A 23,162-nucleotide genomic window follows, 5' to 3' on the forward strand; every position below is an offset into this window, starting at 1 on the left:
TAATGTATAAAGACATTAAACGTTCTCCAAGGTTTCCAACTCCCTGACATCCAGAATCACTGATGAGAACCTTAATGGAATGGGTCAGAGACCACCAGAACAAAGACAGCAACTAGAACAACTCCGTTAGGCAGAAGAACTTTTATATTAAGGCTGTGGAGAAGGTATGCCAGTCTGGGTTTGGTATTATAATAAGGTACAAATACATTCATTTTCAATTTAGAAACTTTCAGTTAATTTTTTTAAAAAGCAGTTGGAAGTTCTTGGCATTAATATTAAATCAGTGCTTTAGTTCTGGAAGCTGCTTCACTCCTACAGTCTTTTTAATCGATCCTTTTTGAGAATTAACCATCTTCGGGTTTCCTGGAACACTGTATCTTCCTCTGAAATAAAATGGGGGAAATTAGTCATCAAATGCCACATTCTCTGTAAGTTTTAACTGCTAAAAATTTGCATGCTTTTTATATTTGCATAACTGATTGCTATTGTGAATTAATAAACCTGAGAGAGGAAAAAAGAAGTGTATTTCTGGGTTTGCAGGTTAGCAGAGCATCTAATTATTCTGCATACAAACTCAGTCCTCATCTTATGATTCCTGACTACTTCCTGTTACCTAAATGATGGCATTGGAAGGACATGAACAGAATACTAAACATTTGCACAAAGAGAATGGTAATTGGCTAAGGACACACTTTCATCAGTTAACATAATCTCTATTAGGAAACGGAAAAACACCTCATGTAGATATAGTTACAGTTCTCTCCAGGTATTCCACTTTGGAGACTCACGCTCTTGAGACCGTGGTCTTACAAAGAAAATGTTGCCGCAGTCTTCTGAAGTGGTACTCATCATGGATACATACACCACCTATATGAAACCTACCAGATCTGTTTTCATCTTGATCTTCTAAGAGAAATCAGTGGGAATATAAACAAATGTCCAAGAGGGAATGGTGATTCCACAAACAGGAATCACTCTCATGATCAAGCAGCATGCATCTCTAGTCTTAGGCGACGTACCTTTGTTTCTCTTCCTGTTCATTACTACAGTGGACAGACAGCACTTTACATATTCTAAAGACAATATACAGGTTTTCAATGTCTTTCTCAAATAAAGGCATTCTGAAGGAAAACATACCACAACACCACGTCATTACGTTCATGATGATAGCCAGAGAAACAGTTTGTTATGTGGTAGAAGCTGTGATGACATGATCTGTGCAAGTTTCAAATTCCTGGGCAAACAGCCCACAAAGTTGTCCCTAGGGCTTTCTAGTCTTGAGATTGATACATTCTTTGCTCCAGCTTTTACAAGCAGTCATGGTCTTGAAGCGAGAGCTGCTCCCCACAGTGATATGGAGCTAATTCTACTGAGAGCTTGGAAGAACAGAACCCAAAGCTCCAGTTTGCTCAATACCTAATTGATTATTCAAATTCAAATCAACTGATTACTCAAAATAAACTGACTAATCTGTAGATCACTGTAGAGCTGGACCAAAACCAACTTGAAACCAGCTGGACTTAGGGACATAGAAACCAGATAGCTGCAACCAGTGCAGTGATGAAACTGAGCTAGTAAGTCCTGCTGTATGTCTCAGTGTAACAGTAAGGGCTCAGAATGACACTAAATTGGCAGAGACGTGAGTGATCAAGACCCCCATGTTTTTCCCAATTGTCAGCTAGCCTATGTTCTTCTTGTCCTGTGTAGTACCATAAAAAGGATCTCTACTGAACTTGGCTTCTGAGTTTGGATGGCCAGGAAACTGAATGCATCAGCAATTAGTGTTCACAAATACTCCTCGAAAATGTTTCAGTGTTGCTTTAATACACAGGTTGGGTTATCCATATCCATACCTCTGTCTATAGTTAAACCAAATATTAAGCATAGTTTCTTAGTACGGTTTGAAATCCAATGAAGGCAGGCGTTTTCCGAAAGGCAACAGAAGTGAGGTAAAAAATCTGGACAGACAATTTTCAAACTATTATCAAGAACATGTTTGTTTTCAATCATGCAGGTCTTCTCTTACTTGAATTAAACTATTTCTCATTAATGACAGCTTGAATGAACAACCTTCAGGCTGTAAATCAAAACATAATTAAAAAGGAATAATGTAACAATGGCTGTGTTAAACCTGCAATGATCAAGGGGTGCTTACTTACATTCTAGTATTTCCTTAAAATACAAACTATGCTAAATCCTCATTCTTATCTCCATGTTGCCACCCAAGACCAAAGTTTGACCTGAAAGCTCATAGTCACTGCTTGTAAAAGCCAATGCTTTGCAAAGTGGGTTCTTTCCTTCTAAGGACAATTTGAAAGATGAACAATTCCCTTCCTGTGTGTAAAGTAGTTTGAAAAGTTTAAAGAAAAATCCTCTGACAGAAAAATGGTTTGAAAGGAGATAATTTTGTTACAATATGCATCTCCTGAGACCAGCAATTGCAATTACAGGACACTATTTTCTTTTATACTTTATTTACTTTTGTCTGATATAAAGAAAATTACAGAAACACACTGTCATATAATTTCAGGGTAAGCAATGCTCTACTAAAATAAAATATATATAAAAATACCAATATAAGCACAGATCAGTGCTAACCTTCGGCAATCTCAATATCTGGCTGATGATATTTAATCTCCCAGCAGAGAGAGTGAATTCTCACAGTTCTAACTTCCTGACCTTCTCCCCATGAGCGATGTTAAACATCACTGAGCCTGGCTGTATTTGAAGTACCTCAGACCCATACAGTGCTTTTTCAGTATTGACAAACTTCAGTTATAGACTTTAATTCATATTGTACTACATTAATTCATATTCTAATAATATCTTCTCCTCTGGAGCGTGAAGATTCACTGTTCTGATTTATGAAATCCTGTGATGCTGTGCTTACACAGAATGAAAGGGTAAATCTGGTAAGCAAATACATCTACGCAATTTCATGCTTAGAAATGAACATTACATCTGCAGATGTTCCCAATATGTATTGTGTATGCTCATTTTAATAATATAGGTAAATGGGTTCATGACAGAGTATTCACTGTGAGATACTAAATACATCGGACCATACTAGCTCAGGACATCTCAAATGTAAATTACTTGGGAGAGTTCCAAAAGCCAATATTAGATCTACCTCCTTAGACACTTTTGTAGGTGCCCGCCTGTGGCCACTGGAGGCAGCATACTAGGTCCAACACACTTTTGATGTGATTTCTTTTCTTTGTACTTCATATTCTTAACATTTTCAGTTCAGTTAAATCTCCTCCAATTTCAAGTTTTCTCAAAACCACTACAATCAGAAATTAATTTTATTTCTATATAGCTCAAAGCAGGTGGACTCTTCCAAATTTTAAATTTCTAAGTCATGTAACTAAACAGAAATCTGGTAAACAATGAAGCCTTTGCATGTTGTCATCTAAAATCACTCACATTATCATCCACAAAAAACTTTACAACCTCTATAGGCTAAAAAGGACCAAGCAAGGCATTGTTTAATTGAATTACTCTCAATGGACTATACTAGTTGCTCCCAGCTCCACAGTAATATAGAAAAAAATGATCCATTTTAAACAGAGATTGAAAGGGAAGAACATGAGAGGTGGTGTAAGATTTCAGAAAGGCCACTTAAATATACGTATTTTCAACATTGCAACACAGCTGGTATTAAATAAAACTGATTGGAAAGCACTATCAAAGATTATGTTAAGATTCATGTTTTGTCAGTAGGATTATGCTCAGTGCTATTTACCAGGAACAGAAAGTTGTAATAGTCAAAGCACAGTACTTAGCAAAAAATAATAAACTAGAAAACAGAGGGAGTATAAAGGACATTTACCTCAGCATCTGGTTTCCTGCTTTGCCTGTGAGTGCATCTGTTTTTTGCCTTTCAACAATTTTAAGTGTAGCTGAGGTCTGCAATAGCAAAATTTATACAAAACAAGTTAAACCCTAACCAGAATCACAGTTAAGGAAGTAAATTACTTCCAAACTCAATTTGACCCACTATGGTCTTAGTGCCATGAAGTACCTTAAGCACATATTATACTGCTGACTTGTTGATTTGGGGAATTGAACACATGCCAAAATCCCGTGCTGTGCGTAAATACTATTATTCATTAAGCTGGATGATCAAAGATTATGTAATTTCAACCAGTATATTTTCGGTCATACTGCCCATAACTCCACATTTTCAATGAAGAAATATTATATATCTAATATACATCCCTGAATGAGAAACAAACCAATTTATAGTCACTTAGTTGTACTTTTGAATGATTAAACCATTACTTAAGAACATGAGCTACTTTAAAAAAAATCTAACAGCATGGAAATCTCTGCATACTCCGGAATTCTACATTACTGGACATACCAAAAAAACCACAGATGTTACCGTTCGTGTTGCATTTAACAGGATCTGAGCCAGATTAAATCAGTCGGTTCTCCCATTCCTTAGCTCACTGGGTTCCCTTCTCATACAGCACTTGCTGGCTCATCCAGCTGCTTTTGCTAGAAATACCTCTCAAAGGGACAGCTATAGCTGTCAGAAAACCAGAAAACACGGAAGATTTAGGGCTTGTCCAGCTGCTGTACACACTTAGGTATTTAGTGCAAGTGAATGGAATTTTCAAAGCCCCTTTAAACAGATCCATCAAGAGCATGTAATAAATATATGATAATCATGCTATACAAAGTGTCAGTGTGGATGATATACACATTATGTATTCCAGACAAAACATCAGACCAGTGAAGACTTTTTGAATGTCTACAGCTAGATTTTGGGGGTAGCTACTCAAGGCTCAGGGTCTGGATTATTACATTACATGACATTACATTACAACACTACATTTTATAGCATGTGTGAAAACATTTTGCACTTGTAAGAAAAAATTCTGGCACTGAAAAAAAATGTCTCACTGCTTATAAGACAATGGTTTCAACTATGCTTCCATATATACAACGCCCAAGCAAGTATTCCTGTCACAGCCATAGCAAAGCCAGCTATAACTAAACAGAGTCATTTCAGAGCGCAGGCATGAGAATGGAATGGAATCTGCACAGGTTCACTTTCTTGAAGGCAAGAAATATTTTGCACTCAAGAAAATCTAGTACTAAAGATGATGGCTAGTATAATTTCTCATCTTTCTGAGCAGACGTGATTCTGTGACACGAGGCAAGACCTGTGCTATGATTGCCTTCACTGTTTTTTTTTTTAAATTTCTATGAATATATAGTGCCACATATATGATTATTATCCATGGCACTGTTTTTGCTGGTACCATTTACTCCAGGCTATGCCAACTAAAATGAGCCCCTCCTGCACAAGGAGCTTTCCAGCCGTATCATCTGTAACTGTGGGCTTTTTCTGCAAAGAAACCCCAATCACATGTCAGACTCTACTCTGCTAGTTCAAGTTTGTGGTAAAAATCTGGCCTGAAACAATGGCCCTTTTCAAGATCTGCTATCAATCTTCTTTGTCTGCTTCTCAAACCAATTTCTGAATACCACCAGAAAGTGCTTTGAGATTTGTAGAGTCCAACTCCCAAACCAACATTTTTTCAGATTGAAAACAAACCAAAAAAACCAAACAAGAATACACCATAAACCATCAGTATCTCTAGCATGAGTTTTCAAGTTTGTGATATCTTTTATTTATTTTAAAACTATAATTTAAAATTCACTATATCCTTATGGATCCAGACAAGACAAACAAAAAAAGCACAGAAGATACACATATTTTGTGAAAAAGCAGAAAAGCACTTGATGATGAAAAAGGTAAATAAAAGAAATGGCTGCTCAGAAGCATCTCCCTCTTCTGCTTCTGCCACAGGGTTCAGGAGGAATCCAAAACAAATTAAAAAACTCAAAACGTCTGGGAATTTTTAACAACTACTAGTAAAAACTTCGATTCTGCTTTTTTTTTTTTTTCTGTGAGCTTTAGAGAAGCACAAACATAATGAGGAAAAAAGGCCTAAAAGGGCATTATATCTGTTCCCTAACTAAGAGAGCATCACTGGAATATATTGTTGTCACAGGATAACCATATCTTGTAGCATATTTTCATTGTAATGTATGGAAAATGTTAGCCTATGGGTAAATTCTTCTCACTCAACTGCTGCCAACATTACTGTGCAGACTCTTGAACAGTGAAATTTTAATACAGCTAAGAAAGTCTGGGCTGAATGTAAGTTTACTTCTGCCTTTATTCTTAAAAGAAAATGTTAAAAGGGAGGGTATACATATGTAGATTTTAAAAGAATGTAAAAACAACAATTAAAGTCAGAGAAGAACAGAACCTGAAGGGACCAGAAGAGCCACTGCATCTTTAGCACCCAAGTCAGCCATGATTAAGTTGACTACCATGTTCAGATTCGCAATGTAAAAGGTAGATGTCTAATCTAAACTACTCACCTAGGCTCTGCTCATAGCTCAGGAAGAGGGACAGGTACATCCCTGGGAAATTCATTGCATCTCGATCTAAAACAGGTGTGATGGTTTCTGCCTTAAACATGCTTCTCTCTCCCTGGATTACAGAGGATCCCTCTACAAGGACTTTGGTTGTTTAACATTCAGAGAACTAAAGATAGGGAGATTAATCTGGAGATTATTCTTTTGCTCTCATATGATCCTGAAATCATGGATGCAAATAGTTGATCACTGAAAATATAATGCACTAATTACACAAAGTGGCAAAATCCTAGTCCCTAATGCCCCATCTAAGCAGCATGCCGGTGCATATCCCTCACTTCAAATATCGTTTTATGCATGTTTAAGTGCTTTTCTAAGCAGCTGAACACACACACTCCTCTTGCTAGCAAGTTCATTAATAAAATCATCTTGTATTTCCTCCTTTCTTCCTCCAGAAGTTCCCAGTTTCACTGTTAATGCAAAGACATTACAGTTATCATGGGCAGCTCTGGGATTTTTCTTGGTTTCGTGCTGGGAAGTTAGTTTAAGCAATTCTTTCAGATTTCCCAAAGCAGCACGGAACCACATAAGAGAATCAGTTGCCCACTGTGCAAACACATGGATACACTGCTAATTACAGCCTTTCACCCCAGTTAGCTCTGGCAGGGATTCAGTGACAGTCATTCCCCCGTATCACACTAAGCTATTACTTTTACATTATTCAGGAATTAAGAGCTCTTTCAGAATAAGAAGTACTAGAAATCTGTACAGGTTTCTTTACAGGTTCTTCCATTTGTAGAATCAACAATTCAATTTGTAGAATCTATGTATTACATAATTTGCAGGAACAAAATTTAACCTCAGATTTCACCAAAACAAGGTATCTTATCCCTTATCTTATAAATGTGATTGAAGTATGTGCTGTATTGTCATTCTGAAGTGGCTGGCTAGTTTGTCTTTAAAAGATAAAAAGAGAAATATGAAAAAGAGGAATTGCAGCTTAAGGTGGGTGTTGCTACTGCTAATAATTTGGTTCTGTTCTTTTCAATGGAAACATTAAACTAGCATAGCAGTCTTGTCACTAATGGATGGGCACGCAAGAATCAGAAAATTGCTTCAGCTCTCTCAGCTAAGGGCACTTTGACTATCCTTGAGAACAATGAAACTCCAACTCATACAAAAGCAAAGAAAATGTTTAAAAATAAACAGCTCTTAACATTTTCAAAAAGCAACTTTTGTAATGGATTTGGTAGATGAATCAAGTAATAAAAGACTGACCTGATGGCATTAACAGATGCTGTGGCTATATGAAGAAAGTATAATGATTTTTAAAAGTTATTGAGTTGCACATTTTTCTTACCCGTGAGATCTCATAGAGGTACATGCGCCGCTCATCATTAGCTTTGTGGTAAGCCTAGAGTTAAAACAAGGGATATAGGCTACCATTGAGCAAAGTTAAAAGTTGAATCATATAGGAAGAAACAAATATACAGCAGAGCTTTTTTCCAATGACATATTTTTTGAAACTATACTATTGTGTGTTCCACACACACATTCTATCTTCGTCAGACAACATAATAATGGCTTTTATAGATTGGAGGCATATAGTGATCACAAACCTTTGCTTCTTGTTCCAGTCTAAGTTCATAGTCTTTTAGCTGATTCTGGAGACTTCTCTTCTCTTCTTCTAGTTGTTTAAGAACCTCCTTTAAGGAAGCCTGTGGTTATAGTAAATAAAACAATGAATTACAAATAGATCCATTCTGTACAAAGATGTATACTGTAAGACAGTAGGACTAGTCTATCTCTTGAACAGAGATAGGAAGTGGAATGAAGCCCCCATAATCCATGAGGAAATAGTCAGTGACCTAATGCACCACTTAGATGCACACAGGTCTATGGGGCCAGATGGGATACACCCAATGGTACTGACGGAGCTGGCTCACAAAGCCACTTTCCATTATTTATCAGCAGTCCCGGCTAACAGGGGAGGTACCAATTGACTGGAGGTTAGCCAATGTGACACCCATCTACAAGGACCAGAAAGAGCATCCAGGGAACTACAGGCCTGTCAGTCTGACCTTGGTGCAGGGAAAGGTTATCTTGAGTGCCATCACTCAGCACATACAGGACAACCAGGTGATCAAGCCCAGTCAACATGAGTTTAGGAAAGGTAGGACTTGCTTGACTAACCTGATCTCCTTCTATGACAAGGTGACGTGCTTAGTAGATAAGGGAAGAGCTGTGGATAATGTCTATCTAGACTTTAATAAAGCCTTTGACACTGTTTCCCACAGCATGCTCCTGGAGAAACTGGCTGCCCATGGCTTGAATGTGCGTCATCTTCACTGGACAAAAAATTGGCTGGATGGCCAGGACCAGAGAGTGGTGGTGAATGGAGTTAAATTCAGTTGGCAGCCAGTCACAAGTGGTGTTCCCCAGGGCTCGGTGTTGGGGCCTGTGTTCTTTAACATCTTTAACAATGATCTGGATGACGGCATTGAGTGCACCCTCAGTAAGTTCGCAGACGACAGCAAGTTGGTTGGGAGTGTTGATTTGCTTGAGGGTCGGGAGGCTCTACAGAAGGATCTGGACAGGCTGGATCAATGGGCTGAGACCAATGGTGTGAGGTTCAAGAAGGCCAAGTGCTGGGTCCTGCACTTGGGTCACAACAAACCCCTGCAATGCTACAGGCTTGGGGAACAGTGGCTGGAAAGCTGCCCTAGGGAAAAGGAGCCTGGCAGTATTGGTGAATAGCCAGCCGAATGTGAGCCAGTAGTGTGCTCAAGGTGGTCAAGAAGGCCAATGGCCTCCTGGCTTGTATCGAGGTGCTGGAGTGTGTCCAGAGAAGGGCAATGAAGCTGGTGAAGAGTCTAGAGCACAAGTCCTATGAGGAGCAGTGAGGGAATGGGGTTGTTTAGCCTGGACAAAAGGAGGCTCAGGGATCTTACCACTCTCTACAACTACCTGAAAGGAGGTTGTGGTGAAGTGGGGGTTGGTCTGTTCTCCCAAGTAACAAATGATAGGACAAGGTTGCACCAGAGGAGGTTTAGGTTGTGTATTAGGAAAAATTTCTTTACAGAAAGGGTTGTGAAGCATTGGAAAAGGCTGCCCAGGGAACTGGTGGAGTCACCACCCCTGGATTAAAAGACATAGATGTGGTGCTGAGGGACACAGCTTAGAGGTGACTTGGGAGTGCTGAGTTAGCCATTGGACTTGATGATTTTAAAGGTCTCTTCCAGACAAACCCATTCTGTGATCCTGTGATCATCATCATAGTCCTTATTCTTCAAGCACTGTGATGTTTATCGTTCCATTTGCTTCCTGTGCACTTTTTTTTACGTGGTTCCAAGTGGCACACTGCAGAGACAAAAGCACTTCCACTGTGTTAAAATGGTACAGATACGGTTTCTCATACTGCTGCTCCTTGAGAGATTAGCAAAGTCACCTTGTAATGACAGAATTGCTCTTTACTTCTAAACAAAGTTTGCTCTGATGGCTCCTTTTCAGTAGGAGGAAGATACTGGATCTCACCTGCACATCCATTTTCAAAATACTTGCCAAGAGAGCTGTTGGACTGACTGAAGAAGCACGCATGATGTCAAAGGTAACAGCTTGGCTAGAAAGCAGTATTTTGTGGCAGACTACCAGTCTCAGGTGTGTAGTCATCTACCTTGTCTACAGTTGGGATGAGCTAGAGTATCAGTGGTAAAGTCCATTTTTGGTTACTGGCACTGGCCAGTTCTTTGCTTGATGTGTAGTGGAAGTAGGATGAACACTCAAGCAGGTCCTCCTCCATTTCTAACTTAGGAAACTGCTCATAATTGCTTTCACAAATTTCATAAATTCATCCACTCCATTCTTATTGGGAGGCTCTAACAGTAGACAGCTTTTCAAATTCCTTCTCTTAGATTATTCAAGGACCTGTTTGTCTTTCTATTTAATGATTTTTAAGATAACTGTTCTTCTTTCACCCTGGTGCTTGCACCCAGCATGTACAGACAGAAGACAGGAACATTTATTTTACTAGGATAAATAAGCTGAGCTTTTAAAAACGGTCTTCCTCACCAAAGGCTCTCCTTTCACCGAATCATCATTTGTACAGCCTTTGTACACCAGGCTGAGCTCAACCTTCTTACAGCTGGAGAACAGAACTGTACTAGACTATGAATTACTCCAGAAGCCAACTCTCAACTCACTGCCTTGAATAATGTCAGTAACACTTCTTTGTTGTATAGAGAAATTATAGGATTGCATTTTCTTTTTTCACAGCTGCATGATGATGGTTCACAGTCAACAAGGGATCAGCTAGAATACCCAGATTCTCCTCTGCAGCTGTGTCCAGGTGATCAGCTCTCAATTCATAACAGATTTTGTTTACTATTTATTTCCTAAATCCTTTGATCTACACTATTAAATCTTAACTCCATTTTTAATGATCTAGTCATTCTTTTTCTAAACAACATCCAGATCCCTATTGTATTACATGATTGGTATCTGGAGAAAGATATCATAATCTATGTCTACTTCGTGTGTCAAAGTCATGGATTAAGCGTTAAGATTATCCCTAAACCTCATCCTGGAAGAACTCTCATTGTACTCTCCCAGGAGCCTTCTTCACTAGTCACCACTCTCTTGTTCCATTTCCCAGCTCTTTACTCCTTCAACAACTCTACTCATTTTCACTTTTTTGAAATTAATCAGTCACTTTCCATGTGACATGGAATCTTTAAGAGAGGTCACAGTGAACAAGATTTCTATATTTATTGTGACAACAAATCTATTGTCACATCACAGAATGTCAGCAGGTTTGCCTGCCATAAGCCGCTTTTAATAAATAAATATTTCAGTCTCATTTTCCAACAATTAGTCCTCTCTATCTTAAAACTAAAAAAAAAAAAAGATTTGCATTAACTACCACATCCACTGATATCTGTGGCTCATCATTATTACTAGCACTTATTTTTTAGTTTTATTTACAAGTATCACATATGATACAATTTCCGGAAGTATTCTAATAATCTAATCTAATACTACTAACAATATCTAATAATAATGTAATAGTATTACATCCAAATTCATCCATCTGTATTTTATATTTATATCTATATTTGACTGTATGCCTGGGATTCTGTCTGAGGTGAGGACATCTATATTTGGGTGTCCATATGTGAACTAAGCTTCTACTGAAAGTCACAGTCAATACAATCAACGATGCACAGTGATTCATTCGGTCGAACAGCTACAGCTCAACTCAGTTGCCATCTGAGATGCCCTAGAATATCCAAGACATTCATGCATGGCAGATTAGACACATGGGTTACAGGAGACACATGTCCTTCTGGAGCAGTAGTGGGCTATTCTGCACTGAAACATCTGCAAGTTTCTGTTTACACAACTATTCCACTGAAGATGCTACTTAAATAAATCTGGATGCAACTCCCTATACTCATATAACTGTATTAATGAGACGTGCACTGTCTGTAGTAGGAGTTAAGCATCTAGTCAAGAGGTAGACATCTACATATAAAAAAGAAAATATTAAGGTCCTAATTTTTAAGTGAGTCATATTGTTTCAATATATATTTCTATATTATTTCCCAATATTAAGGTGATTAAAATTTGTTTTCCTATCCATCTTCAAGGTGAATTAATCCAAACAGATGCTGAAGACAGAACAAACAACATTAATGTAAAAGTCTCACATCTGCTACATACCACACCTATCTCTGTTTTGATCTTTCCTGCCAAGTGCATACCTTTAGTAATCGTTATCCCATCGTGTTTTCATTATCACTGTTACTACATTTGAAGGTAGTCAGGTTCTTCCATTTGTCTGCTTAGGCCTCCTGAGTAAAATAACTATCTGTTTCAGAATTTTTGCTTCTTATTTCTAACTCAAGCATCTCCCTAGTCAGAATAGCTGATTCTCTTCACTTTCAGTACTGACTACCCGACCACTGCCTTAATAATCAGTTATTTCTTCTCATGAACTTAATGCTTTACTATGCATTTATTTACCAGATTTTCCTGGTAAACGTGGAAAGGAAGATGACTCTTTCCAAATATTCTCCCCTTCTTTTTTTCATGGAAACTTTCCCCTGTTTATTACGCAAACTTTGAGATCCAGAAGGCTAGTACCCATGTATTTCTCTGAGAGTTTATAAATGCTTGCTAATGGTAAAAAAAAATCCCAAGACTAATTAATGCCTTAAGGGGTCAGTACTGGGTCTAGTTCTGTTTAACATCTTCATTGATGATCTGGATGATGGGGCAGTGTTACCTCAGGAAGGTTACAGACGACAGCAAACAGAGGGGAGTGGTTGATATGCCAGAGGGTCGTGCTGCCATCCAGACAGACTGCAGCAGGCTGGAGGAATGGGCTGACAGGAACCTCATGAAGCTGGAGGAGAAGCACAAAGTCCTGCATCTGAGAAGGAACAACCCCATGAACTGATATATGCTGAAAGCTGCCCAGCTGGAAAGCAACATGGTAGAAACAGACCTGGGTGGACAAGTTTTAAGTGAGCCAGCAATGTGCCCTTGTTACAAAGGTGGCCAATGGATGCCTGAGCTGCATTAGGCAAAGCATTGCCAGCAGGTGGAGGGAGGTGATCCTTCCCATCTACTCAGCACTGGTAAGGCCACACCTGGAGGGCTGTGACTAGTCCTGGGTACCCCAGTACAAGAGAGATACAGACATACTGGACAAAGTTGAATGAAGGGCCACAAAGATGATTAAGGGACTGGATCACCTCTCATGTGAAAAAAGGCTAAGATTGCTGGGACTGTTCAGCCTAGAGAAGAGGAGGCTCATGAGGGGATCCTGGTAATGTATATAATCATCTGGAGAGAGGGTTCAAAGAGGACAGAGTCAGGCTGTTTCAGTGGTGCCCAGTGATAGGACATGAGGCAACGGTCACAAGCTGAAACATGAGAGGTTCCCTCTGAACGTGAACGTGAGGAAACACTTTTTTACTGTGAGAGTGACCGAGCACATATATGGAATAGGTTGCCCAGGGAGGTTGTGGAGTTTCCCTCTTTAGAGATACTAAAAAAAATTTAAGGACATGATCCTGGGCAACTGGTTTTAGGTGGCCTTGCTTGAGTAGGGTGGTTGGACATGACAACCTGCAGAAGTCCATTCCAGCTTCAACAATTCTGTTGATTCTGTGATATTCATTTTATTGTTACAATTGTACCTTCCATCTCTCAGTCAGTATCTTGGTCAGACCAGTTTGTCAATTTTTTTGGACCTCCATCCAGCCCACAGTCTTCTTTGACTGTTCACAGAATGAACTTGAAAATGCCATTTGTCATTCCATGAAAGATTATGTTACTCTTACAAAGAGCATCTTTGTCTCTTTCATTCATAAGTTACGTCTTTGATTTTGGACACCACCAATCCGTTCTATTTTCTGGATGTGTAAAGTGATAGTCCTACTAAAGGTTTCCAACAGATCACCACCAAAGATATACATCTGCCTCTTACATTTGCCTGTTTGAAAGCTCCAGTCTTCTCCTTTCTAGCATCTACAGATCACTGTCTCTTTTATAATTTTTCATAATTTCTGCACAATATATTACTTATGTGGCTCCAATTTTTTTTTTTTCACAGAAACATTTCTGGCTGTTACTGAGATTTACCTAGGAACAATTCCTATTAAAGATTTTGCAGGAGCACGGAAAAAGATGCAATACTTTTAAAAGATGTTGTCAAGAGAGAACAACCTCTCCCGCTGTTGAAAGAAAAAAGAAGAGACACAGAAGAGCTGTATATTTAAAGACTGTTTCACAAGACTGATCTATTAACTTTAATCTGTTATAACAGAAACATGGAGACATGAGAACTGGGGTTTTTTGGTGTTTTTCCTAATTAAAGAGGCAGTACTTTGGATGCAGATGAAATCTTTGTCCTAATACAGAAAGCTCCTACAGTCGTCATAGTCAAAGTTGGCCAATTCGAAGAGAATAAATAACTGCAGATTAGAGAGATGATTTGACTAAATTTCACTCAGGTCATGTGCTATATCATTACAATATCAGTGTCTGTACAGTATTAAACAAGACAGACCAAGAAGACCTCAGCACCATTAAGCGGGGCAACTAATTTTTTTTTTTTTGCCTTCTTGACCTGACTACACATTAAAGATTGTGACAGCATATTTTTTACAACATATTTTGTACAACCAGAGTAAGCTTAAATACAGTAAATACAGAAGTTCATGCTGCTCTCCAGATTTGTTTTGTGTAAATCCACAGCCCCCTCCTTATTTCCTCACTAGATTGACCATCAGTGTTATGTAAGATGACAAGACTTGATGTTGCAGCTGTTACTCACAACAGAGCAATTTTGTATCTCCTCAGTGATGGTACTTGTCTAATTTATTTGATTTCTTTCACCTACAAAGTAAACTACTTTTAGATCTTTTTTCATTTAATCTTTTCGGAAGTGCTGTCTATTTTTTGCTGCCAATGCAGCTGGTCCAGTGCAGGTGCCTGGGCACTCATTCAGCTCTGGAGCAAGGATGGTATCCAACCGCAAGCAAACAAACAGCACACTGATCTGCTTCTGATGAGCAAGCAGATGGGAATAGGTTGATAATGGGACTAAAATATACAGTTACCTTCTGTACAGTATCTGGGTGCCTTGTAATTTGTAATGTGCCTACGCTTACAATTCTCCTGTGAAATAAGAAAGTTATAAATTATTCCCAATTTACAGGTTGGGAAGCGAAGCCCAAAACCAGGAAGGGAATAGAGTCTAAATTGCACATCCAGCAGAATTTAACATCCCAATGCTAATAAAGCAATCTATGCAATGTTGTACATTCTTCACATCTGGTTTTGTCAGGTAACTTAAGCAGGCATCTGAACCATTGTCATAAGCATAAGCTTAATCAAGCTGCTTAGTTTGCTCCTGAAAGCCTTCATGGAGTCTCAAAGCAAAGCTTCCTGGTGTTCATCCCCTAATGAGGCACAACCTAAGAAGTGTGCTCCACCATATCACATGAGGAAGGAATCCTGTTCTATGTAACAGCCACAAAATTAACCCACAAAGAAATTGGGTGAGTTACATTTCAGTCCTCTGCCACCCCAAGAACTTGAATTCATAGCATCTGAAGTCCTGAGAGTCTCCTTGCCATCATACTTAACTAGTGCTAAGATAATCTTGAAGCCAGGCCAATAATCAGTCAGAAATGCAAAATATACACAGGTAGAGAAGAAACAAGTGAGAAAGGCTGCAAGGACATGCCTACTCCTGGAAAGAAGGCAGGATTTTAGACACAATTCTTGGGCACATCTTACTAACTTCCCATTGGTTTTCCATCTCCATTACGCACTCTGTTGTGAATCCCACACTAAGCTGCTTTACTCCCAGTTCATACCTAGGAAACTCAGGCAGCCAGGTCAGCCTTCTGACTTCTATTCCTGAGTCCACACACCTAACTGGTGATGCAGAGCTCAGTACGCAATACTGAAATTCTTATGGGAATCTAGCAACCCAGATGATCCTACTCAGCTAAAAGACCTTTCAAAGACCTCTCAAACACTGAAATGCCACTTCAAAAACTGACACAGTAAAATTTGAAATGGTAAAACTTCAAAGAGGTTCTAGAGTTCACTTTAGCCAGGACTGGTTGTAAGTTACCTCCCACTCCTTCTTTCAACGCAGTAATTGAAGAACTAGCTGAAACCCTATATATCTGAAGTCTTTAGCTGATGCACAACAATATAAATCAACACATAAGAAAAACCAGCAGATGAACTCAGCCAAATTATTAAGGGCCGGATTTGCCTTTCCTGAATTCTGTGGGAAGCAAGAAGAAACAAACTTCACTGAAACCCATCCAATTCTCGATGCTCATGGTTCTACGATCATCTTAGTATTTGATACAGTAAAATAACATAAAAGCAAAAGTTCACAGACTACAGAGCTTAAAGCCTAGAGTAGCACAGTCTTGTGGCGGAGCTCTTGGAGCACAGAAAAGCCACAATACAAAGTAAGGACCAGTGAGAGGTCGAGAGAACCGGAAGGAGCCTCCCAGCTATGGAGCACTGACTCAGAAGGAGAAATTGCCAACAAAAGTCCAGGATGAAATGGAAAGATAAATTCTGAAAAAGCTTTTTAGAAGCATTTTCACTGAATGCTGAAATTTTTTTTAAGTTAGATTTACTACAGGTTCTTCTACTAAGCCTTGAATAGCTGGACAATGTATTCCTGAAATGAAGACATAAGCTGACTAACAGGTTCAACCTGAATTTAAGAACCTTAGTTTTCAGTAAGTCACCTGTCAAACCACTCTGAGCAAGATGGGAAGCCAAAAGACACATTGAGATTTTAAATTAATACTTTCTTTAAGTAACAAAGTTTTGCAGGGCTTAGCAAGATTGACTCTCAGAGCAACGATACATTAAGCCTCATGTCCAGCAGTGACCAAAGCCCAGAGTTTCACAAATGGGACACCCATTATCCAGTTCTTCCTTTTTTTTCCACGCAATTTCCTTTTCATTCAACTGTAGTTACATATTTGGATTAACACTTGCCAGAAAATGAAATTATACAGAATGACACTGCAGCTGAATTTTAAGGCCATTCATGTAAGTTGCTCTTATTTTGGACTTTTCCTTGCCATGACACCGGTGGCAACAGAGATGACAATTTATATCAATAATTTCACAACAGACAAGGTGACAAATCCGTGACATCATCAAGAGACTCAGACTTGCTTTCATCAGAGCCCAGCTCATGCAGACTATTGATCTTTACGGTAATTTTCTTCAGCTCTGATCCTCTTTAACTCTTCTTTATGAGTTAGCATAAAAGCAGTATATCTATCAGTCATGTAGAAAAAAAAAACACCACCACAAGAAGCCTTCACAATCTATTCTACCTGACATTTAAAATCAAAGGAAGATTTTTTCAGAAAATAAACTCCCTTCCCTCCAACAACAGGAGCTGGTGTTCATCAGCTGATTTAGCTGAATATTTTAAATTATCATTTTAAACTCATCAAGAACAAAAAGCAGTACTACAGCTTCAGTTTTCCTATAAGGGAATTCGATTTTAGGTTGATAACAATAAACTCACTAGTCATGTATTACTGAAAAAATTATACATACAAATTATTTAGCATAGCATATTTCTACAACGTGCACTCAATATATATACACTAGATCCTGTGAGGGCTTCAGTACAGGGGAAGAAAGTCTCCCAGTACTTGCCTAAAAGCCAAGTGCCCCCTTGTGGTTAGCGTCATCTTCGTACTGGAAACTAGACTGACAGAACGCAGTGTGTCCTGTTGCAGCAGACGTTGGCAATGGCCAGGGTAAAGAACTCAGCCCGGAGACCTATTGGAAAGTTCAGGCTCCTTCAGTGTAATAGGGACACTGCTACCCTAAGTCCTTATGTCAATGGTCTCCACAGTATTGCTCACAGAGGTTATCTGCTGACTTGGGGAGGAGGAAGTTAAAATGGAGACCCCCATTGCTGTGGTTCAGATTGACAGAAGCAGCTCTTGCTGATTCTGAAACCTTTCACTTAGTGTATCTCTCCTTGTAGGCCCGAAAAAGGCTGGAGATTGCTTCCTTATACATTTTATCTGGAAGATACTTCAGGGTCCAAGTCAATTGGTAAGGAATTCTTGAGAACAGCCAGTTAATAGTGTCACTTGACTGCAAGATTTTATCCTGATCATTTTCTTTTTTACTTTCTAATACAAAGTGTATTCTGTCCCTGGGAATACCACAAAGTGGTAGGAGAATTGCTAGGAGAATTGTCAACATTTCCTATGCCATTACAAAGTGATGATGTTCCCAACAGGCAGTTATCAACACCTACAAAGTCTTCATTGCGTGTTCTTACAAACCTAAGATTCCCCTTCCATCATGTTGCCAACACCTCCTCCAGTGACACTGGCACACATTCTGCTTACAGTTTAAGACTGACAGCAAACACCCTGAGGTGGCTGAGTGAGGGTCTCAATTCTGTAGTGACTGTACTCTCAGAAAGGCAGCTTTGCAAAGCAAGTATCTGGCCCTTCATGTCAGAATGTTCTCAGATACGTGACTGGACGTTCCTGAAAATGGTGATTTATCACAGAAACCTTGGTTGCTTGGTTAACCTAAACTAGAGCGTTGCTAAGGCAATGCTATCAGGACGGTGCTCTTCTGAACTGATTTTGCAGTATGCTTTTCAGTATGTGCATACTAAAGGAGCTATCTAGGGAATCTTTCTTGCAGAAGTGAAAGAGAAAGGAATAATTTTCTTCCTGCTTATATAGGAAATTATGCTTAGCTGAGAGCATGTATTTTACCAAAACTCATTTAATCAAAAAATGTGAGCAAATGAATGCAGCATGGTTAAGAGAGGCAAGTAAAATTCACATCATGTTACACTTTGAAGAGAAGGCATTCCTTCTGCAGTTATTTCTGAAACACCCTATGACATTTGTATTATTCATTTGGATATAAAGGAAATTACTTACTAAACAGTTTTTGCTGTTGGAACTCCCTTGTGCTTATCAGTGTTTAGTTTATTTTTAATCTGCCCTCAGTACACAAAAATGATTTTCTAAATCATGGCTGTAAAAATTTGTGTGTCTGAGGTATTGATTCTGCATTTCCTGACATGTGACAGCCACATGATTTTTCTGAAACAGCAACAACAAAAAAAAGGATTATTTCAACTCAGTACATGGACTTCAGAATGATAACTGTATATTTAAATGGCTTGGGGCAGTTAATAGTAAGAAATCATTCATCAGTATGATTCTAGTGGTAAAGCAAAAATAGCACAAGCCATCTGCAACAATTACTGCAACTTATCAACACAGAAGATCCTTTGTGCTCCCCTGTTCATCCCTCCAGAATTTGCATTTATACCATTCAGGTTTTTATAGATTGCTGACTGCCAGGGTCCCTGATGACTAATCTCTTTATTTTCCCAGTAGTGGCTGATATCGAGAAAATATTTTATGCTACCTATTTCTAAATGGGAGGAATTACCCTATGGACATGTTTTTCTCCTTATGTTGACTATGGTAGGACCTTAAATGACTAGCTGAGTGAGATAAATCTCTTTAGTATCTTTGAGATATCTCTGTAAAATACAGCTGAAATTACTTAAGTTAAGAATTATTAGCAGTGCTTCTAATAAATCAAACTGCATAATTCTAACTTCCTTGGGAACACAGGATATGAAGACTAGCAAACAACGTTCAATTTTCTAAATACGTTGCTCAAAACAAAACCTGTCTACCATTACCACATTATAAAAATTGTATCATCTTGCTGGAAGAATCACTTTGCTATCTTTTCACAGAGCTTCATACGCAACTGCGAGTTGAAAACTGAATATCATAGTGTACTTTTGATTTACCACACACACACACACAATTTTATATATACCCACTCTCAGCATTTTTACTTTGAAGCAAATGTAGATTGATGACTGGCTGCAAAGCTCTTCACTTTTCTACACCCACTCACCACATCTGCTCTTTATTCTCATCTGTTAGAGAAGCTAAATATTCCCCCTTTTTCCCCTGAACAACTCTCAATAACATAAAAAAAGGATTTGTATAAACCTATACGCTTTAATACCACAAAATCATCTGGGTGGTTTTTTTACCCATCTTTTATCTCGTAAAATTTAAAAGAAGGAAAAAAAAAAGCAGCACTATATTCTCTAGGAGTATCTATAAATATACACTGACTTTTCTGATAGCTTTGGTGAAAAAAAAAAACGAACTCAAAGCCCACAAAATACATGTATTTTCTTCACCTCTTTCCATCTCCCAAAAATCAAAACAAGGAAAAATGAAACATTTCACTAAGTATCTAAGCACTTTTCTCCCCCTCTGACTAGTAAACAAAAGAATATATTCACTCTAAGCTGGAAGGCTGAAGGAAGGACTTAAAACTGGAGAAGAAAAACCTATGGCATGGCACATGGGCTCCAGACTTCCCTAGGTTTCACTGAGTAAGTCTAGGACTCTTCAAGCTGTCTTCTAGACTCCTTCTGGCAGTATGAATCTTCTGGTTGTGCTGTCATTCTTTCCTTTATAGGAACAGCAATTAAACCTCTTAGAGCACAGCTCATAGGTGAGGAGGCAAGGCAGTATTTAGTAGGGATTAGAAATGTACTGGACTGTTGCAGCCCAGTTGCTGGTAAAGGAGCTTATCTGACTGGCAATGACTCTTCAAGCACTTGGCAAGGTGTAATTGCCTTGATTAAGAAAGTACTAGCAATTGGATGGAAATAAACACTTCCGATACCGTAAGCACGAATGTCAGTTTGTGCTCTACAGGCTGACAAGAATAACACTGACTCTACTGTACATTTTCTAGATCAATGTTCTGTCTTCCAAGACTTTTCTTTAAACATAATCCCAGTTATATTTTCAAATCAACCCCGTGAAACAGGAAAGTGGGATGGGATTTTGTTTTCTAATTAGCTGTTTAAAAAGAAAAAAAGTATCTTGCCAATCTAGAAAGCACCATGGTCTTTAGGACAGTACTAAAACTGGCAAGAATATTTACTGTCTGAAAGCAATGGATCAGATCAGAAAGAGCAGTTAATTATTCGCACCCTGCTTACAACAGATAATCATTCCCATGAACAGAGCATGCAGCCTCATCTAAGCTCAGCAAACTCACATTATCAGAATCTGACAAAAAAAATCAGATGGAAACTCTTCTGTAAGCATAAGCAATTGGAATAAAACCCATCAGAGCCTGGCCTCATAATGTTCATTATTCCTGCTTATTTTACAAGGCATTATCACATCTTTCTCTACCTTCCCTATTGCTAGAAGTGGGTAAGCAGCAGAAAAGGTGTCAAACCACAAGATTTCAGCAGATGACAGACTAAGGAAAAAGCACTCCTGAATCCTAAATTGTTTTCACTTCATCTACTACTTTAGAAGACTTAATGGTCAAAACACTTGCTTTTTTTTCTTGCCAATTCCTCCTCAAGATTGCAGAAAAGTTTTTTATGCTTTGTCGAAATACAGATCATGAACTATGAGTGTATTAAGCAATAAAATCTAAAAAATGAAAACAGATACTTCCTTTGGTGTTGCAAAAACTGACTGTACAATTCCCTGTAACTACATTATGTAAAATGATACTGCCACCATTCATCTATTTTAGCGCAGCTGATACAGAACTGTGAGTAGTGACTGACACACCAGAGAACTGCATTGCCATTCAGAGGGATGGAGAAATCGGCAGAGAGCAATCACATGAAGTTCAGTTCAACAGAGGGAAAAGCAAAGTCCTGTCCTGCGGAGAAGCAACACCAGGCACCAGTATATGCTGGCAGCTGACTGGCTGGGAAGCAGCTTGGCAGAGAATGGCCTTGGAGTCCTGGTGGGCAAATGCAGACCACAAGCCAGCAATAGCAAAGGAGGCCAACAGCCGCCTGAGCTCCATCAGGAAGAACACTGCCAGCAGCTTGAAGGAAGTGATCCGTCCCTTCTCCTTAGAACAGGTGAGACACTTCCGAAGTGCTGGGTCCAGTTCTGGAATCCCCAGTACAAGAAAGATACATGCCTGTGCTTGCTAGAGTGAGTCTAGCACAGGGCTATGAAGATGATTAGGGGACTGGAGCATGTGACAGATGAGGAGAGGCTGAGAGGGAATGAAGAAGAGGAAACCAGGCTCTTCTCAGTGGTGCCCAGTGACAGGACAAGAGGCAATGGAAAACACATGAAATTCCATCTGATCACAAGAAAACACTGTTTTTACTGTGAGAGTGGTCAAATACTAAATTATTCCATGATTTTGTGATCAAGGTTTAACATTTTTCCATTTATTCATAGAACTAGTATAGCTATGCCATCTCCTATGCCTTAATGCAGGCTCAATCACACAACCTGAGTAATTTTTACTCAGTTAAAAATTTCATTACATGACTCTTTCCAACATTCAGTCTTACACACCTCCTGCTTAATGATTTTACAAGATTAAACAAGTTCTTCAATTACTCTTTGATTTACCATGGGATGTTTTGAGTTGGAAGGGACTTTCAAAGGTCACCTAGTCCAAAACTCCTCCCTGCAGTGAGAAGGGACATCTTCAACTCAATCAGGCTGCCCAGAGCTCCATGCAACCTGACCTTGAATGTTTCCAGAGATGGGGCATGTACCACCTGTCTGGGCAACAGGTGCCAGTGTTTCATCACCCTCATTGTAAAAAATATATATGTAGTCTAAATCTCCCCTCTTTTAGTTTAAAACAGTTACCCCTTGTCCTGTCACAACATGCCTTGCTAAAAAGACTGTCCCCATCTTTCTTACAGGCCCCATTTAAGTACTGGAGGGTCACAATAAGGTCTCCCCAAAGCCTTCCCTTCTCTAGACTGAGGTGCTCCATCCACCTGATCATTTTTGTGTTCTCCTCTTGACCCGCTCCAACAGGTCCATGTCCTTCCAGAGCCTGGACACAGTACTGCAGGTGAAGTCTCACCAGAGCAGAGTAAAGCAGCAGAATGACCTCCTTCAACCTGCTGGCCACACTTCTTTTGATACAGTCCAGGATACAGCTGGCCTTCTGGGCTGTGAGTGCACATTGTTGGCTCATGCCCAGCCTTTCAGCCACCAGTACCCCCAAGTCCTCTCCACAGGGCTGCTCTCCATTCCTTCATCCCCCTGCCTGTATTGATACTGAGGACTGACCCAACCCAGGTGCATCCAGCAAGGCATTTGGCCTTGCTGAACCTCAGGAGTTTCACACAGGCCCACTTCTCCAGCTTC

General features: G+C 39.2%; 1 protein-coding gene across 1 annotated transcript; it reads right to left on the minus strand.

The window, feature by feature from the left end:
• Positions 1 to 280: 280 nt before the first annotated feature.
• LOC104496165 (coiled-coil domain-containing protein 169-like) lies at positions 281 to 9,999 on the minus strand. Its single transcript, XM_010139247.1, has 5 exons — positions 9,937 to 9,999; positions 8,022 to 8,120; positions 7,763 to 7,816; positions 3,833 to 3,909; positions 281 to 383 (listed from the first exon to the last, which is right to left on the minus strand). The coding sequence occupies exons 1-5, from the start codon at positions 9,997 to 9,999 to the stop codon at positions 281 to 283; spliced, it is 396 nt and encodes a 131-aa protein (XP_010137549.1).
• Between the last annotated feature and the right edge of the window lie 13,163 nt (positions 10,000 to 23,162).

This window comes from Buceros rhinoceros, unplaced genomic scaffold (assembly GCF_000710305.1).
Source record: "Buceros rhinoceros silvestris isolate BGI_N320 unplaced genomic scaffold, ASM71030v1 scaffold3447, whole genome shotgun sequence".
Taxonomy (NCBI): domain Eukaryota; kingdom Metazoa; phylum Chordata; class Aves; order Bucerotiformes; family Bucerotidae; genus Buceros; species Buceros rhinoceros.

What these genes read in the sequence shown, in the direction of transcription:
- LOC104496165 (XM_010139247.1), bottom strand. Translation starts at nt 9,999, where the DNA reads ATGCGTGCTTCTTCAGTCAGTCCAACAGCTCTCTTGGCAAGTATTTTG. An exon ending in GACTGGAACAAGAAGCAAAG is followed by an intron (nt 7,817 to 8,021) that starts GTTTGTGATCAC and finishes TTTTAACTCTAG; the next exon opens with GCTTACCACAAAGCTAATGA. An exon ending in ACCTCTATGAGATCTCACGG is followed by an intron (nt 3,910 to 7,762) that starts GTAAGAAAAATG and finishes TTGCTATTGCAG; the next exon opens with ACCTCAGCTACACTTAAAAT.